Consider the following 20109-nt stretch of genomic DNA (forward strand, 5'->3'; position numbering starts at 1 on the left):
TTTGTGTGTTGCAGGCAAACACAGCAAGGAATCTTGGAGCGACTGTGATCGCTGTTGGCATTGGAGACTTTGAAGAGGAACAGCTCCGTCCCGTCGCCAATTATCCACCAGAAGACTACATCTTTACTGGGGATACGTTTGATGATCTTGCTGACCTGATCGACCAGGTGAGGTTGTCATGACAAAGCAATGTTAGGTGCAATTCTTATCAAGGGAAACTGCTAAAGGTGATCGTAATAAAAGTATTCGCCAGCGATTTCTTCGTTGGTGAGCGGGCACTTTTTCTGTCTTCAGCGGAATGGGAAACTTCACGCTCTTGCTCCGCCGGCTAATGAGGGAAACCCAGTGTGCGGGTAGGATTTAGGATTCTGTTGTTTTCGGTATTCTTCTGATGAGGAGAGAGAAATAGTGAGGGTTTAGAGCTTCTGTAATTGGGAGAGGGATTTTCTCTAGTGGGGAGTGGGGAGAAGGAATTCAAATCGATGATGAGGACGAGCTATGTTTACGACTCACAAAGGAAATGACAGTAAAAGTTGTAAATTTTCAAGTAAGGTTTAAATTGAGGCGTTCATTTTTCATTGATGAGTATTTTGAATTTGTCATCTTTCAGATTGTGGAGCAGTCTTGTATTGAAATTCTGTCAGCATCCCCGACCACTGTCTGTACACAAGGTAAGGGCTGACATTGCTTTGTATTTGATCCACAGCAGGATTCATAGAATCAAGCTTCACTGAGAAGGAAACCGTTTTGAATATGGTAAAACTTTGAACTTCATTTCAGTAATTTAACCGTTTGTATTATAAATTGCAAATGCGATTATGTATGGTTGGTTTATTTCGGTGTTTCAAGGCCATCAGCCCTCAATACAATAACGTTAAAGGGCCAGCAATGCTAACTTATGATGATTTTTTTCATTATTTTTATTTTGTATGTTAACTACAACTTCTTATTCTATTCTCAAAAGAAAGTTGAAATTCCCACTATTTAGCTTGTCAACTTAGCGACTTTATGTGTAAAATGTTATTGTTTACATTTTAATTCTGGTCCGGACCAGAATTCACTTTTCAAAAATAACACTGCAGTTTACACACATACAGGCTGAGTTGACAAGCTGTACTCTGTGTACAATAAAACATACCTTGGGCAGTATAACAAGAAATTAGGATTGACATTCATGATACAAATATGGTGAAAAAATTTTCAAAAGTTAGCAGTACGGGCCCTTTAATAATAGAAATAAGAAAACTTGAGTAAATGCCAAATATTGCGATAGCAGCTTCGAAATGTAGAAACAGACAAAAACAATGATCGTGTCCCTAAAACGTATTGACTATAGTCGTAGAGTGAATATTTAAATTGATAACGCCCTCTATGATCCTCACGTTGTTATTTTGTTTTGTTGAATACAGAAAGCTTCTCTGTAAGTTTGAAGGGGCGTGGATTCACGAAAACAAATAATTTATCCATGGTGATGTGTAATTTCAAACTTAATGAAACTGAAAATCAAGGTACGTTGTTTTTCATTATATCGTATCGTATGTTTCAGAGCAAAGTTATTTTTATTGAAGCCCTATTTTTCACAACCGATCAGAATTTAACTTCACTCTCTTCACCAGACCGGTGCATGCATTTTAATCTTCGCGTCGTACGTACGTCCGATCCTGTTGTTTTTCTTCAAGTTTCTTGGTTCGTCGACAGCTGTTGGACTGATAGTAGGTCATTATTACAAACGTAGTAGTTCTCGTGATAGCAGTGTGTGCGATTACCTGTCAAATACCGTAAAGGACGCCCTTTTCATCTTGTCGATGTTTGCTTACGACATTACATGTAAATGGGTGACAGTTTGAAGAACAGTTGCATCAATATACATTTTGTGTTTTAGAGTTTCTAGTACAAGTATATTGTAAAATGTTATTGCTATGAAACTCTTTTCTATGCTCACACCAAACATCAAACGTTTCATTCTAGAGCCTCCAAAATCTGCAATAAAACCTGCTTCACGCAGGACAGTTCTTGACATCATGCAACCATATGATTTAATGCTTGTTAAGATCATGGCTCCATGTTAAGATAGATAACCTTTGAAATACGTTTAACAGGCTGCAAATAAAAACCCTTTGGATTGTTAATGTTCGAATTATTTTAATCTAACAGTTGAAGTACCGACAAAAATCACGGATAACCACTTAATGTGCCCGGCACCCAAGATACCAGACCCGAACAGGTAATATTTTACACTTTTAAAAAGAAACGAAACGAAACGTGTACATTGTCTTTTGATCTTTAGTGGCACTTGTGTTCATAAATGTTTTGTAATATCCAAGGAATTTACTTTAATCGGATATCGTGACCAAGATAACCCTTTCCTTTAGATTTTGTCTACATATTCCGGTGTAGAGGTCGATGCCCTAGCGGTCATTGACACAATGACAGCTAATCAATAAAATGTTAATATCAACTTATGTTTAACATACTGCAGGATTTAACTGGAGAACTTCATGGATTGTTCACTCTATTATTGGTTGTTTTACGATTTAGTTTTGGAGATGCAATGATGTGAGTCGAGTGATTCATAAAAAGCAATAAGAGTACTTTACCCCATTGGTTTTTGCTTTGAAATGGAATCACATGAAAACGTGTAGGCATTACACGTTTTGCAATGCCAGTTATGTAACAATAGCAGACGCGGACTATAACATGCAATATTTTTCTTACTCCAAGAGCTTTACAATGAGCCCTCACAAGTGGTATATCAGAAAAGAATTGTCAAGGCTTGAGAGTCAGAATATCCGTCATGGCGCATTCTACAACAACTTGAGCATCGGTCCAATATTTTTTACAATATTTTTCTGGTTTTTGCTGCTTGTGTAAGCCCATTGTCAAGCTGTTGAAGTAAATGAAGTTTTCGAAGTCTTGGTTATTTTTTGTGAAAATGGGAATTTAATTTTCCCCGTGGAGTTAATACAGGGATTTCGGGCTATTTTGAATTTCAAATGTGGGTAAATTTTGCACACATTGAATTCGCTGCTGTAGTATAAAAAATCTGCACTGTGATTTTCATTCTTGATTTGGAAGAATGGTCTGAAGTTTCCCTGTGGAAAGTTTTAGCAAACGTGTAAGACTTTCCATGTCGAGGGAAACCATTACAGAGGGATCAACATGTCTTGAGGTAAAGCGCAGACCCCATTCTGTAACGGTAGCTAGAAATGCATATTACAAATCGAATCGAACTGAGGTGTATTTGCACAGGAAGTAGAAGTAGATGGAAGAGCTGTTGCAAACAGCTTCATTTTAAACATTCACTGACTTTGAGCAAGTCTGTAAGTCTATTAATTTACATCATCTCTGATATCTTTCAGTTACGTTCTCCTCCAAGTCACGGTCAATGGGCGTTCTTTCATCTCCAGTAACATCACCATAACCGCCATGGAGTGCGTCCCTGTAAGTTGTCAGACTTTGAAAGTTTCGTGTTAACGTGATTTACATCCAATGACGAATTCTTTCTTCGAAATTGTTGTGTATTTCTTGACAATAATGCGATATGTTTTAGTTAACTGAGCGTGTGTTGCAGGGAAGTAATACCCGTGATAATGTCGATATTTGGAGAACTTTTAGAAAGCTAGAATTAAGGGGCCGGGACTCGCAGGATTTGGACTTTTCTGTAATTTGAACGGAAAAAGATAGAGAAGGAATGGATTAATTGTACACTGAGGACAAAAAGGTGGGATAGAGAGATAAGACAAAGCTCAAGAGATTGCAAGCGGTATGCAATCGAATTAATTTATTGGCCTGCAGTGACAGACTATCGAAAAATCCCTGAACCTTCTTGGTGTTTATTTTGATTGTGTAGCCTGACTGGGTGGCCGTCGGTGTGTCGATGCTTCTCATATTCCTGTTGTTGGGACTTCTCCTACTGTGGTGGTTTTGGCAAGTATTGTGTTGTGTGGTAAGTAATCGACCATACTACCGAATCGTACCATTTTTCTACAGAAATTTACATTTTTAATGAGATAATACGGCATCAAGTATTTTTTCACATGGATGTCAAAAAGTGTAAATTTGGTGAATGAAAAGTTAAGAACGGGACTCTGTCCATACTTGTGATTACCACGAAGGAACGATGAACTTAGTTAACTATACTAAATATAGATCTCGCAGAGTTTCTGGTTTCTCGTGCACCGTGGCAATGTCCTTCCACCGTCATTCAAGCCACTTCAGCAAGTAAAGTTATCTGGTTCCACCCCAGTATGCGTGTTGGCGCCCACGATACCGTTGAGGGCGCATCGATATTATCTGCAAAGATTGGAACTGGCCAGTAAATGCATGAAATGAGGGCCTGCGAGCCCGCAGCGCGCAGCGAACCATGGGAATTATTCTGGTTTATCACACTGCCGTTTCATGCATTTATTTTATTAATGGTGTTTGGTTATTCTTCACAGGTTGTGGCAAAACCTAAACCCAAACAATTTGAACCTGTGCCGGAGAGTCCCACCGACCCAAACAAATGGCCGACAGTGAGCGCATCGTATTACGGTGGTAGAGGTGCTGGAGGAATGAAGAGAATGGAGGTGAGAAATACCTGATGTGGCTCGTCTTGATCGTATTTTTCAAGTAAAAATATCTATCTGTCTGTTGCCGTTTACAGCCATAACGGTGAAAGTTCATGGGGTTTTGTTGAAAAGTTTATTCAGAAGTTTGTTACGCCTCTGTAGTGAATTGTGCCTCCTGTAGACTGATACGAAAAACGAAAGTCACACCGTTTCTTCAGACGCTCTAACCCCAATAAAACGAATACAAGTGTTGAAAAGATGAAAATTCTAAATGTCTATTGTTTTGTGATTTTAGGTCGACTGGGGTGAGAAAGGCTCAACCGAGGCTGGTGCTAAACTGGAGAAGACAGACAAGGCTGTTGTAACAATGCCAGAAGATGACCCCCTGCCAAACGGAATGCACGGATCTGGAAAGAACTCTCCCTCCTGCGCTCAGAAAATGAAGGTCTGGAATTTAAATGTATCACTACTACAAAGACACTGATATTTTTCAATACCTTCATGCTCTTTTAATTTCAAATATATTTTAGTATACCTTTGAACCAACACTTCTGACCTTGAACTCTGGTATTGAGCCTGACAGGTCCCATAAACTGTCCGAATAAATTTTATATTTCCCCAACTAATCACAGATCTTGCTTTCATGGCTTTCAGAGAGGACTTGCTTATGATATTCCACCAGCCATTCATTAGAGAACTGTAACACAGGCTTTTACTGAAGGTTATGGGTCTTTTGCCATAACAATTTGCATTAATTTTGCTTTACAAAGACATTTTACCGTGTATGAAGTTAGCTTTTTAACTCTGGTAAGATAAAACTATATGTCTTTTTTGTTTTATAGTCAGCGTTTTCGGCATGCGTAGCTCCAGCTGTATCTCTGTACCAGCGGATATCAGTCAGAAGACCTATGCCAGGAGAACACGTAAGTTTTTCCTGTCAAACTTCAGATTATTTTAAAGGGATGCAGTCGTCGGAACTGCGCTCAAAGGTCGCTAGGGAACCCAACGACCGATGTAAACATTGTATCCAACGTATGTTGATGACTGATGAAAGTTAAAACATGTTTGTCATAATGTACATCGTAAAATTGAAATGTTGCAGCTATGTTGACATGATGCAACTATATATAGTGCATGAAATAAATTGTTTGTAAACAATGCGCGCATGCGCAGTTCCGACGACCGCTTCCCTTTAAGTGATCTATTTTATGCGTACAGCCTTTTTCGGTTTCCCTGTTTTGAATTATGAAATCTGTTTTGCATTCAACACCAGAAAACTGAAGTTATCGATAAATAAAACTTGAAACAGTCATGCAAAATCTTGTACGTTATGAAAATGTGTATTTACCAAGACAAATATTTCAGAAAATAGGGTAGGAGTTCCGAGCGGAACTTGTCTCGCTTCGTTAATAGGAAATTTAGCATATTCTACAAGCATTTGAACTGAGATAGTAGACTTAGAACATCTTCAAATAATGTGCCGTATTGTGGTTCAACACTGACAATTTTGGTATACCGGGAGGTGACCGCGTGTCTTTCACATCAGCATTTCATGGCGTCATTGAAATCACGCCTAATTTTGGACATATCTCCCCGAACTCTTGGTATTTTTAGACCAGGATGGCTTTGAACTTGGGTTGATCGGTTACAGGAAACTACTCCCTTCTTTTACAGTTATCACTACTACAGGGTTCGATGTTTGCACTTGTACTACCACTGAAAGCTCAAATGCTCAAATGAGACATTCTTCCAACTTGATTCTGAGATACCCTATCTTCCAAATTTATGTCTGCGATGGACTAAAGCAACTATCACATTGTGAAAAGCGTTCACAAGAGTCAGAAGTGATGACTAGTTTACCCAAGCTTTGCTAACTTTTCAAATTAATATTTAAATCGAGACTATAGTTATAAAGGCAAAGACTATCAGGCCTTTTCTTGGGCGCGAAAAATTTACTTCTTCTCTGTACAACCAACTATGAACGGTCAAGGAAAATTATTCAGTTTACAGTGCATTTGTAAATGTTTTGCTTATATTTAGCTGAGTCACAATTGCTTTGAGCCAAAGAAGGTGAATGGCCAGTTAGCATTCATGTTTGTATGATATCTCAAAATGCACAGTGACATGCTTATTAGTCCCCACGGACACCGTCGGGGGGACTTATAGGTTTGGTCATGTCCGTGCGTGCGTCCGTGCGTGCGTGCGTGCGTCCGTCCGTGCGTGCGTCCGTCCGTCCGTCCGTTCACGCAGATATCTCAGAGATGCCTGGAGCGATTTCATTCAAACTTGGTACAAGGATTACTCCTTATGTCATACAGATGCACGTCGATTTGTTTTGTGATACGATCCAATATGGCCGCCAGGCGGCCATTTTATTACGATTTTTCATGTACAGAGCCATTACTCAGGCATGTTTCAACAGATTTTATTCAAAGTTGGTACAAGGACATTGACCAATGTCATACAGATGCACGTCAATTGTTTTGTGATACGATCCAATATGGCTGCCAGGCGGCCATTTTATTACGATTTTTTCATGTACAGAGCCATTACTCAGGCATGTTTCGACCGATTTTATTCAGAGTTGGTACAAGGACATTGACCAATGTCATAGATATGCACGTCAATTTGTTTCATGATACGATCCAATATGGCCGCCAGGCGGCCATTTTATTACGATTTTTTCATGTACAGAGCCATAACTCAGGCACGTTTCAACCGATTTTATTCAAAGTTGGTACAAGCTTATTGACAAATGTCATAGCTGTGCACGACAATTTGTTTTGTGATACGATCCAATATGGCTGCTGTGCGGCCATTTTATTACGATTTTTTTTATACAGAGCCATAACTCAGGCATATCTCAACCGATTTTATTCAAAATTGGTACAAGGACATTGACCTATGTCATACATATGCACGTCAATCTGTTTTGTGATACGATCCAATATGGCCGCCAGGCGGCCATTTTATTACGATTTTTTCATGTACAGAGCCATTTCTCAGGCATATCCGCATGTTTCAACCAATTTTATTCAAAGTTGGTACAAGGACATCGATCAATGTCATAGCTATGCACATCAATTTGTTTTGTGATGCGATCCAATATGGCCACTGTGCGACCATTTTGTTACGATTTTTTTCATGTCCTGAACCATAACTCAGACATGTATCAAGCGAATTCATTCAAAAGTATTTTTATCACAGACCTAATGAAGAGGACTCTATCCTCTTTGAGGACCTGTAATCAAAATACCCATTAACAAGTGGGGACTGTGTCATCAACGATGACTTATTTAGAATTCAATATTGTTTTACAGGGAGTCTGCTTCTCGGTAAAGAAGGGGTCTGCTTGATTGAAGGACGCTGGTTTGATCATGCGGAATTGATCTTTGAAGAAAAATATGCCTCGATTGGTTCAGAAAGGACTGGTTGTAAAATGTGTGTCTAACATGTCCCGGTGGAAAGTTTGTGAGGACAGCGGGTACACACAAACGTTTTATGGAATGATAGTTGACGTGCGACCATGTGTGTTGTGGGAGAGTAACCAACGGGCCTTTGGAAAGGACACAGATACCCCTATGGATTCCAAGAAGATATCATATGATTGCAGTATATGCATCGTTTGACAAGACTAACATTCAGTGTATGATATTTTCAAAGACAGAGTAGTATTATTAAGTTTTGCCTGTTGGAGAAAACACTTACTAGACCAACCAAAGTTACTAAACTTCCAAGAGAATTAAATATTAGAATTTCATTTTTTCCTTCTAGAAAACAAGATTGTGTCGATTAAAATCAAATTGCAAGTAACGTATGCCACTGCCATCATTGTGAATTGACCAAAGAGATCGACCAATACAGCGTTCGTAGAAATGGAACTTTCGCCGTAGATGGCGCTGTTACACAAGTCATTCATTTGGTACTTCCCGAATTTATCGTGAATGCAGGGTATCGAACGCGACATGTACAAACTATATTTATTCAAGTTAAAAAGAGCAAAACAAAACAGTGTTTTAGAGAGCTTACATATTCTAATTTTTCTTCGTTTTTCCATGTTCATTTGGAGTTTTTAAACAAATATAAAATTGATAAACATTGTGAACAGGTCAGAATATCTGGTCTCTGTGCAGCAAAAGTTGGCTATTTAAAATTGCTTTGTATGGGCCAAAATTTTGATGTAGCTTTACCTAATACTTATAAATTTTCATGGAGATTTTGTACTTATCAAATATCTATTAAACAAAAACATCACTAAAAATATTATTCAGTTGTGTGTGTGTGTGGATGTTTAGTTTCATTATTTTCAAACTTAAGTACTGAGCTGCATTTTTTGGATATGAAATGTTCTTGTCCTTTCATCTGATATGTACTTTCTATCATTAATTGATATAGAATTTGATGGCATACATTGATATATTAAGTTTGTTTCATTTCTGGAATTGTTGAACATAATGAACAGCAACCTCATATTATCAAGGGGATTGAGTGGTTTTTAAAAGAAATCAAGTATCTGCTGTTTAAATGACTGTGCTGTGTGGTGTGATGTTAGTCTACATCTAATACCGAGCACCTTATAACAGGTTGGTGCCTAGATATACTGTATGTTTGACATTGCTTGATTCTGTGAACATTTTTTAGTTTAAATCCTTCAAGATCACTTTCCCTTCTTTTTAAATGAATAGTATCTGAAGTTCTGTAAATTTTACTGTAGATTTTTGTAATATTTTGAACTATTTCTTTATAAAAAAAACAGACGACAAACAATTTTCTTTGTAATGTTTTCTGTGCCAAGAATTTGACTTAAAAAGGTGACACTCAGATCAGTGTAAAAGAACCTGTTTTTTTCAGTTTTATAAATATTATATACAAGATATATATCAAAATAGCAATTGCTCATGTCTGACGTTTCCTTTGCACAAACGTTTCACTCACATGGCATTAGAGTAATCTTTTTTGACTTTGGCAATAGGTTTTTCATTGTGAATTTATGGAAAAAAGAGCTTTTTGAACATTTTACCCACAGTTTACCCAATGTAAACTTTCATAAAATGTGGTCGTTATCGTTTAAAGTATAGAAAAGGTTACAAGGGACTTGCATCGCATCTTGCACAGGCTTAGGCTACCACCCCATGCCCTTTAACCCTGACCCTCTGATGAACTATGGCATAATGCTGAGATGCTACTTGATGCCCTTTAACCCTTTGAGCCCTGACCCTCTGGTGACCTATGACATATTGCTGAGAATTACAGGAGGAGAAAGGTTCAAAGGGTCAAGTGTGTGCAAGAATGAGAAGCATACAAGATAATTAATGATATCAATATTCTTTATTTCTCATCAGAAGCAGTAGATGAAGAGTTGTTAAAAATTCCCAAAGTTGAAGTGTGGCAGTAGCGAGAAAAAATAACTTGTGACCATTACAATCCTTTCAAAATCATTTTCTTTTATGTTCACTTTTACAAAGTGCACAAAGTGCCATTCTGTGAATATCCATCAATTAAATTTGAGTGCCCATGTTTTCAGCAAATTTCCATTCAAACTCCATTTTTGTACAAATAACCCAAGCACATCAGATTTCATAGGTACAATAGCACCTTTACACCACAACAATAACATGCAAATTTACATGCTCAGCTACTGACTTGTTGGAACAGATTCTGTAACACAGGAAGCTCCACCTCATATTGAACAACATTTCTTTGAAAATTTGTTTTTCAATTTTATTGAGTATAACCAAAACATATTCTGAATGGTATGGTCTAAGCATGTTGAGAAAAGGGCACTAAAATAAAAAGATTTACATAATTTTACAATGAAGGAAGGCATATGAAACTCTATTGAAAAACCCATTCTAGTTTTGAAGTATATACAAATATTGTATGCTTTATGATCCATTTATGAAGACTACTTTGAGAGAAATATATATTAAAATTTTAAAGCATAAAAACTTTGAAAGCAAATAAAAGTCCATTCAAAAAGTAGTTGAGCTCTGATGTCTTTGTTGAATTAATCGTAAGTTGCAAGTATCCAGAAACCAGAACTGCAGCTCAGGCCATAGCTAGATAGATTGACCAATTTTAAATGCAATTTTCACATGTGTAAGAAAGTGACAAAAATACATGTGATATGATTGTATGTTGCATTTAAATGTGGACTTGATAGCTTAACCTTTTCATCAGACATTGTCAATCTTACATCTTCTACATACTGTAAAGTCGCACTTCTTGACCTGACCCCCACTGACCTCTTGACCTTTGAATGTTGGAAGATCAGAGTTCACAGTAAAACAGTGTCAAACTGGTTCCCTTTCCCGGGCTTCGGCAAAGTAAACTGAGATAATGCATGATCTATGGAAGTACTATTCCACCAATCCTTAATGTCATGGTTACATCAAAATGTGCAATTACGGGGGGAAAAATCGGGATGCTCTTAAGAAATACGTGCATTAAATTATTCAAATCCTTCTCATGCAATACATGTCCACCATCTGGCTTTCAAAACTTTGAAGGGAGACTGTCAAATGTTGACAGAATTTTACAGGCATCCCATACTCTGTAATAATTTCATAGAAATTAAACGCTATGTAATCCGGACACAGCTTCTGAGTGAGGACACCTGCCTTCCAACCAAGAACACAAATCTTCCAATGTAACATAGACACTTGGTATTATAAACAAATGACCACTTTTCACATTAGATAGTTTTACAACGTGACCTGCAACTATGCTTGAGTGAATATCCGCACACATTAAGAACAACTTTCCAAATACCAGACTTTTTGATGGTGGCCTGTACTGCAAAGAAAAAGGTTTTGAACTTACATCAGATAAAAGTGATGCAGGCACTTGAAATATATACACTGATTATCAGTGATATCACTCTTCCCTGGAATTGCTGTGCACTTGCATAGAAATACAATGCTTGGTTCTGTTGTTTTGGTGGAAGTCTCAGGGACATGCCTTTTTTTTCAAAAATAAGATGTAGGATTGACAAAATTGAGTTCTGAGCGACAACAAGGAATAAAAGTACATGTAGATTGTGCTTGACAAATTTCTGAATAAAAATACTTTTTTTACCAAATTTGGTTTCTTATCAGATTGAAAGTTACCTGAAAACCTGACTCACCACCATTTTTTTGTTTCACAATGTAGTACGCCACAAAAATTGCACTTTTTATGTGTCACTAATTTTTTCCCCCAAAAAGGTTTAATTTGACCATTCACACTCTTGTTTGTCTTACAGTAAACAAAACATTCTGGTTTTGGATGCTATTTGACTGCATATTTTACGGATTTACAATTTGCAGTGCAGTCTGGATTGGAATGGAAATTGAACACTCTTTCCTGTACCGAGTGAGAGGAAAGAGAAAAAGGAATTAAAAATTGAAGGTCATCACATATGTTAAACTCACAGCAACCAATCAAAAATAACGTCTTTTGCAGTCATTTTTCGTGGATTTCGTCAAAAATATGAATTATTTGATGTACGTATGTATAAATATGTGAATGTGTGTGTTTTTATGAGTCTTACACTCCTCAAAAAACAGTTGTATAATGACAAAAAAATAAAATAAAAACAACTGGAGGAAAATTTTCATCATCTAGAAAAGAAACAATTTCATAAAGATCTTTTGTACTGAACCTGCCGATCAGATTCTCTGGTCAAATAGACTTATGATTATTCACGTAGCAAAGGATTACAGGCCACTGTGTTGTATCTGTATGTAAATTTACAAATTCACATTCCTTTTTAAGCACTTGCTTTATATTTTTGCCCACAGAACAGCCAACAACATTAAAGAATTGTTCATTTTTCATCAAAAATGTCATGACTGTGGTGAAATGTCTAATTTAGGATCATGTTTGCAGTTAAATTCATAAAAGAATTTTGTTTTTGAAAGACTGATGCAGAGGACAGGACTGAACATTCTGTCTCACTGATTGATATCTGCTATTGGATGATTTCTGCATATCATTTACATATTATTTGTCATTAACTTGAATATTCATGAACATTCCTGTGTGGATTGGACATGGAGATGCATGAATCATGTAGCTACACACTGCTGTGCATAAACTGGTGACACTGAGATGGGGAACGAACTGCCTTGATTATGTCCCTCTTACCAATGAATTTTGGTATCATCCTAGTTATTTTCTAGAGCAAACTTGGACCACTATCATTAGAAAGGGGTGTGAAAGGAATGAGGGATCACAGATGTACTTTCTTCCACCAAAATGACATATTCCACCAAAATGAAATATGTCGTACAGTTAGAAGGACATAGAAGGACACAATTTGAGAAACTGGAACAGCTTTCTTTGAAAAAAGCATGGATTACGGAGCTCAATTATTAATACTATATTTACAGTACTTAATTTAGAGTATGTCTTTAAACAGGTGCCAAAATTCTGGAGATATTCATACTAGCAGGTTTAAAACGCATCAGAATCTGTTATTGCTAAGTCAGCACTGTATATATAAATATTTCAACTCGTGCATTGCTGTTAGATATGTCTGTGACAGTTCATTTCCCATCCAAAATCTCTGAACACATGCAATGTCCAGGAATGTGCTTAAAGGTATACAGTCACCAGTTCAATTTTGCCACAGTTACCATGGAAAGAGATAATCTAACCAATAAAACACTTTAAGCGGGTGGCCGCTTTTTAAAAACAGCGCCCTCACATGGGCATTTGAATACCAAGGAACGCCCCTTTGACCATATATGGGCATATTTAGATTACAGGTGACTGTATACCTTTAAGCAAGGCCTGTTTTCTGTATGAAAGATGCTCTGCTGTCATTCCAAAGACACAACAGCGCACTCAAGAGTCCATGATTGTACAGTTAGGGTTTCTTTTCTAGATGCTGATTGGATAAAGTTGGATCTCGGTGAATGTCAAGGCTGTATGAAGTAATTGCACTGACAGGGTCCGTTCTATTCCACGGTCACTGACTTGGCCAGGTTCCTCGGACAATCAACCTAGGAGATTGAACAGAAAAGAAAAGGTCACAGATTGGATCAAATTGTCAACATGATCAACTACAGAAAAAAATTTTAACGACACAATCAAATCTACAAGCTGCATTGCAATTTCATATTATCTTAGGGGTATGTTTCCATTTCTGAACTGAAAAGGATTGCTTAAGAGGGGAAAAAACTGCTACGATAAAGTTTGGAATTCTAAAAGTGCAGCTTAACATTCTTGATTATCGTGATACTGGCATTCAGTCTGTTGACGTGAGAGCAGAAACTACATTTCTTTTAACATTGCATCCTTTTTTACCATTTTCGCTGTAACATTATGTAATGCTATGCACTCGCTAAACTCAAATTCCAATAATTTCAAGTATGATGCAAGTTTACAATGCAACAGAGATTATTTTCTAAGGTTACAGAAAGCGTTAATTAAATTTACTTTATGTGAGAAAAATGAATATATCTTATTCTCAATGTGAATGACAGCTTGCTTATTCCCATAGCAACAGCTGTGGATTCAATCTTGTTACAGAAACTGTCAGAATGCCAGCCTATTCCAAATGATAAATGAATTGAAAGAGCCTTGGCTGAATTAACAGCGACCTGTCTTCAAAACATTGCAAAAATACAAAGAAGGAAAACGGAATTCTTCTGATTGAATACTTGTAAAAACACACACATACGAAACCATGGCCCACGTGTATGGAAATGTTACCATGGAAACATGAGTGTGTATAGGCCATTGGTCAGCTGTAGCTAATCGACCAATGGCAGCTGTGAATGTGAGGTAGAATATCTAAACACAGTGACATAAAAAGCCTCATGATGGGGAAACAGTCATTTAAGCATGAGGGGAAAAGTAATAAGAGTTTTTAATCGGACTAGTGAACAACAGTTGTCATTATTATATAAATGTTGAAATCATCCGGGTTTTTTGAAGTGGCAAGCTGATGTAAAAGAAGGCTTATAAAATCCATTTCTAAATTTATAGCACACTTGTGGTTAATAATGATTTGTTTACTATTATTTGCAGTGTACAATGATTTTTTTTATCACATCTTTTGTATAAAATGGTTTATTTACTGTTGTGCAATTATCATTCTCTAGCTTTGCCATTGGTGACACAAGAAACATTAGAGAAAAAGTAAAAACCACACCACGGCGAGAAAAATACTCTAACTGAATACAGAAATACTGGTAACCTTATCACCTTTTTTGTCTAGAACCTCTCTGTGGTAACTGGTTGTGGTATTGTAAAGCAACATTTATGTCTCTTGTTGTGCTTTTGTCAAAGCAATAAAAGTGCTCATTTGACTGTCAAAGAACTCAAGCCTAAAACAAGTCATCATTGATGACACAGTCCCCACAGTCAAATTGTTTGTCTGTTTGTTGATTAGATGTAAATGAATGAGTAGTAGTCATGTTTATGTTTAAATACATATCAAAGGGTTGATTTAACAGAATAATGGATCATATTGCGTTGTGTTTAAACAGGAGTGAGCAAATGTATTGGAGATACACAGGAACCTTCTGATGAGTAGCATTGGTAAGAACTGAATGTCTCTTGTTAAATTTTGTAAAAGTTGCTGGGTAATTGTTGTTCATGTGTGTTATCCTTGTACCAAGTTTACAAGAAATCCATGTTGGCATGTCTGAGATATATGCATGGATGCATGCACACACACACACTGAGCCCAAGCTTTAAGTCATCTTGGAAGTCTTGAAGTCAATCACTAAATTTGTCCCTTGAAGAATTGGTTTTGAATGCTATAGGACTGACTTCATTCTTCTGTACCATGCCAAGCTATGGCATATGACTCTGTCTCCCGGGTGCTGATTGTATTGTACACTATGTAGCTCCACTGAATAAGTTACATGGGGATGCAAGTTTCATAATTTTTTAAGGCTGGAGTCCTTTCACAGCCAAATGAGCAGTTTTATTCAGTTTCAAACCTCTGACAGAAAATCAAAGAACGATGCTAGACAAAAGTTTTGCGGTACTATACCAAAATTACAGAGAGATTCTAGGCAAAACGTTTGCAAACACCACTCACACCAATGAAAATGGCTACTGTGATCTAACACATGCTGATTTCAAGTTTGTAATGGAGGAAAAACCATGACACAAATGATTGAAAACAAAGAAAAGTGGGAGTTTCCAACTGCTGATGAGAAATGCCACCATGGATGTTTTGTATTTTGAAAGTTACTCTATAAACAACTCTGTGGTAGAACAATGATCTATGATTTTACATTTGTTGTCTGGATTTTGTGAAGAAGTGGATTGAAATTTTATTAGCAATTTCATCTATTTTGAAACGTCTAGATAATTTTGGAAATTCAAGACTTTGTATTTCAGCCATACACATGAAATTTCTCCTGTGTGAAATTACACTTTCATTACTCTAAAACCACACAAAATTTTTTATGCTCACTGAAACACAAAGCTTCTAAAGTAAACTCAGAGATTTAAAGTCAGATACTGGATTGCATTTTACATTTCTGAAGTGTTTGAAACCAGGCGGCCATGAAAAACCAGAAAGAAACATACAGAACTGCAATTTGTTATATTTCATACCGTTTTTACGATCATTTTGGTACCGGTAGTGGTAATGATATATTCAAATTGCAGACACAACAATGTGCAGTTCATGCCTCAAGCATTAATGCATTGTATATTTCTTTACTGTTTGCTGAGAAAACTGCAACAATACGGACTTCAATCTTAATGAATCTCAAGTTAAAAAAAAATCATTGAACTATCTTGATGTTTATTTTGAATTAAAAACAGCAAAAAAGCGATGGCCCCTGTCAATTTTTTTCAAACGGCAAATCATACTTTGCATTGCCTGATATGGTTCTATATGTGAACTTCAAAATGTGGGGCTAACATTTTCTTTGAGTAAAATTAAATTTTTGATTTTCATGAAAACAAGATAAAGTAGATCAAAAAATATTTTTTTCCCAAATTGCCCCCACACACAAACTGTGGTATAGAATGGTGAGAAGATGATGATAACTGGTATGTGGGAAGCAGACATTATAAAGATTAGACTTACACCTAGTTTTTATAGTCGATACTGATGTTGTCAGGCTGTTGACATAGAGAGAAGTGTGACAAATAATCTTCAGCATGCATTCTCATATGACAACAGACATGATGCAGTGTTTTCAGAAACATATAAACATTAACGATGAAACTCAGAGAATCTAAGGGAAAAGTTGTGAAGCAAGAAGAAACAAAAGAAAACGGAAAAAGAATTCTTTCCATTTCTGGCTATAAAAGCTTCAGTAGCTAAAATATTTTCCCCTAATTTGTTCAGCATTTTGTCTTACACAGAACGATCACTTCCATGGCCAGAGTTGTGGCATTGTCTTGAGCAGACTGTCCAACCGATTCATTTACTTATGTTCATTTATTCATTTATGCACTGTATATTAATAAACATTGTTTGAGTATGTAAATTATATGATAAAATAATAATTTTGACTGTTGAATATTCATAGATTGGTGTTCATGCTATGCCAAGATTGAGCATAGGATTGAGGTATTAAGTATAAACTTTGGTCAAGAATGTTCATTTTATAAAAACAAACATCAAAAGCAATCTTTGAACACAACATCCCCCATATGAATGTGTAATATGTATTTGACCTTTGAGACATTTTGACCCCAGAGTCTTTGGATATGGTCGGGGGGAAAATGCTGATGTGGCACAACAAAAAAATTGATGTACATAATGAAATAAATCAATAGCTACTGAAGCTTTCTGGTAAACAAAGTGAAACCCACACCATTCACCGACAAACATTAAGTTAGTTATGTTCTAACAATATAATAAATCATCTATATATGGAGGGATACTTAGTAATGTCGTAAGTGACCTTTGACCCCATAACCGCTACAGCCATGTAAAATGTCAACCCATTGGAATCAATGGAGATATACAAAAGTGCTTAACTTTCAGGGATATGGTCAAAGCTCTTTCATGCCAAAAATCATTTCAATGATAAAAGAATTATTTTGGTCAGTAATCTTAGAAACTACTGCCTATCAGGAACTGTTGTTCAGAAAAGAACTTATAAGGTCCCATTACTATTTCTTCAGAATTGAATACATGCTTTCATTTTCAATATATCATTCTTCAATTTTAACCCTTTTCCTGCCAAGTTGATATTTTACAGTCAGGTCAAGATGGTTAAAATTAGTGAAGCAAAACGTGTCCCATATGGTGCAGATTAACAAAGACTTGAAGATTTGAAGGTCCGTGAATACAGAGATACTGTAAACATGATTTTTACAGACTAAAGCTGCTATACCATACCAAGCCAAGTGGGTGAAAATACATGAGGGTTTGGCTCCATACAGCTTTTTACTGACTTGGCAGATAGGGAACTGATACTGTCTGGCAGGAAAAGGGTTAATCCTTGACATCTACGCATAGCCCTTTTTTGCTTTTTTCATAAATCATGACCTCAACGTCATGAATATCATAGAGGGCATTGTGGAGGTCAAAGGTGAACTTTTTTGCACTTTGGAGGAAATATTTCCAGAGTAAAATTTAGGTCACATGTTTTGTGTGAGTGTATGCATTAGTATGTTTGTAAGTGAATTGAAATGAAGGGTTGAGTATATTTTTGTCTTTAGAATTTCTATGAAATATGGTCCCGCACTACATCATTCATAGGTTTATGAGATTTTGTACCTAATCACCTAATTAAAAAGCTGCTGTTGCAGTAATACCAGTTTTATTTTCCAGCAAGCAGACTGGTTACCATGGTAATAATGAATTTTGATGCAACTGCTGTTCAAACCTGACCATTACAGCCTAGCAAGCTGTGCATAGATACCAGATGTGTATGATAGTCGGGAAATCCTCTCTCATACACAGCTTTGAAAATGTCCTTAGACAGATATTGGTATTTGAGTGCACAGCTTATTAAAAGCCTGTATGAGCAATTTTATGCATTAAGATATGTATCAAATGTATATACTTGTATGTGAATATATTTCCCAGAGTGTACAAGTTTGCATGTATGCTCATACAGTGTGTCAATATAGCATGTAAACCACTTGTGTATACTTATCACTGCATACAGTATATACATGTAGGCATGTGCATGTGTATCTGACGGTATGTACGCATGTATGAACGGTGTCAACAAAGTAAACTGATTAAACCAGGAAAAAAGTCATGACACACTCAGAGCAGAGGCTGAAATGAACATGATGTACTCTATAGAAATCGATCACACTCAAGTCAGCACATTTTTCAGACACAGTGGCCAGAAAGAGTTTCCACAAAATCCACAGACCAAAGAGATATTCCTTTTGTAATGTTTAGCAGTGTCTGCTTAAAAAGCAATGCAGTGGTGTCGGATCAATGTTGTGATGTCAACACCAAAGTTCTAGGCATACAAGTGAGCACAAACCATGTCTACTTGAGGAAAAATACCTTATTCCCATGAGCCATTAACACAAACTTGCAGCAGTGAATTCTTCCAATGTACAGTGTATGCTATGAAATGGACACTGGCTATGAACACGTCTTTTTCATATCTCATGATTGCAAAGAGCAGTATCAAGGTAAAGCCAATGGTGGCAGGCCCTAAAATTTGTTTGATCCTGCATCGATGCATCCTGGACTATTGCAGTGTGAACACTACCGATAGAAATAGCAGCTGTATTGTCCTTGCTTATCTGTTTTAACAGTGAGTGTTCTCAAAAGTTAACTTAGAAGTGCAAAATGAATCTCTGTGCAGACTGGTAACATGAAGCTTGCACTCTGAATGAGGTATCATTTTCTTATGTACTTTGGAGTTTGGTTGAATTTCGCAGTGCCCCCACAATTCAAACACGATTAATGAAGCCGCTTACGGATTCAGTGAAGACAACCTTGTTATTACTCTTGTCAGTGGCTTCTCCTTCAAATTATGTAAAGCATCGTAGTTCCCCCCAGCAGCAGGATAACAAACTTACTATTCCACACAAACCAAAAAATAAAATTGGCTATTGAAACCTCGGACAACTGGATATGCACCCACCATAGACACTGAAGCTTGACACTTGGAATGTATGCTGTGAAATGGACACCGAGCAGAACGCAAGGTAGCGAAAGCAGACTTAAACACTCGTTTACTCACATCATAGCCTCTGAGTACAGCAATGTGGAATGCAAGCAACTGTAGCGGTATCACTGTGAGAATTCCTTGCAGACAGTCGATCATGTGCGGCATTTCCAGCACTCGTGATGCGTGCGTTTGGCTGTCGGTGTCTCCCTTTTCGCAGATCAGAATTGGTCGGCCCTGAAAAAGCGATGATTGAGGTATTTGTTACATTGTCACTGTGATGAAAAAGAAAAGCTTCACTAAAATATTGAGTATGGGCAGCAGAATAAACAGCAATAATGCTACACCAAATATGGCATAACATCTGAGATGATAAAAATTTACACATCATTGAACAAACAATTCCAGTGTTTGATCTAAAGCTGTTCTCTCTTTGATAATCAGAGCATTTGTCACAAAATTGGATATACCCCAGTACCGTGTTGATGATCCCAATCAAACCACAA

The 20109-nt window shown here is 36.9% G+C and overlaps 2 protein-coding genes across 2 annotated transcripts in view; one reads left to right on the forward strand and one right to left on the reverse strand.

Annotated features, from left to right (window-relative positions):
- The window catches only part of LOC139122581 (anthrax toxin receptor 1-like), a 27829-nt gene extending 16319 nt beyond the window's left edge, over positions 1-11510 (forward strand). Inside the window, exons 6-15 of the mRNA XM_070688129.1 lie at positions 15-167; positions 611-671; positions 1410-1508; positions 2155-2224; positions 3360-3441; positions 3851-3946; positions 4440-4568; positions 4846-4995; positions 5393-5473; positions 7871-11510. Of these exons, the coding sequence (XP_070544230.1) occupies positions 15-167; positions 611-671; positions 1410-1508; positions 2155-2224; positions 3360-3441; positions 3851-3946; positions 4440-4568; positions 4846-4995; positions 5393-5473; positions 7871-7906 (957 nt within the window). The 3' untranslated portion in view covers positions 7907-11510. The remainder of the gene's footprint in view (positions 1-14; positions 168-610; positions 672-1409; positions 1509-2154; positions 2225-3359; positions 3442-3850; positions 3947-4439; positions 4569-4845; positions 4996-5392; positions 5474-7870) is intronic.
- LOC139122580 (glutamine--fructose-6-phosphate aminotransferase [isomerizing] 1-like) overlaps positions 9864-20109 on the reverse strand; it is a 32162-nt gene continuing 21916 nt past the window's right edge. The window contains exons 17-18 of the mRNA XM_070688128.1: positions 19679-19840; positions 9864-13537 (exon numbers count right to left, since the gene is read on the reverse strand). Coding sequence (XP_070544229.1) covers positions 13493-13537; positions 19679-19840 — 207 coding nt within the window. The 3' untranslated portion in view covers positions 9864-13492. The remainder of the gene's footprint in view (positions 13538-19678; positions 19841-20109) is intronic.

The sequence above is a fragment of the Ptychodera flava genome, chromosome 22 (assembly GCF_041260155.1).
Source record: "Ptychodera flava strain L36383 chromosome 22, AS_Pfla_20210202, whole genome shotgun sequence".
Taxonomy (NCBI): Eukaryota; Metazoa; Hemichordata; class Enteropneusta; family Ptychoderidae; genus Ptychodera; species Ptychodera flava.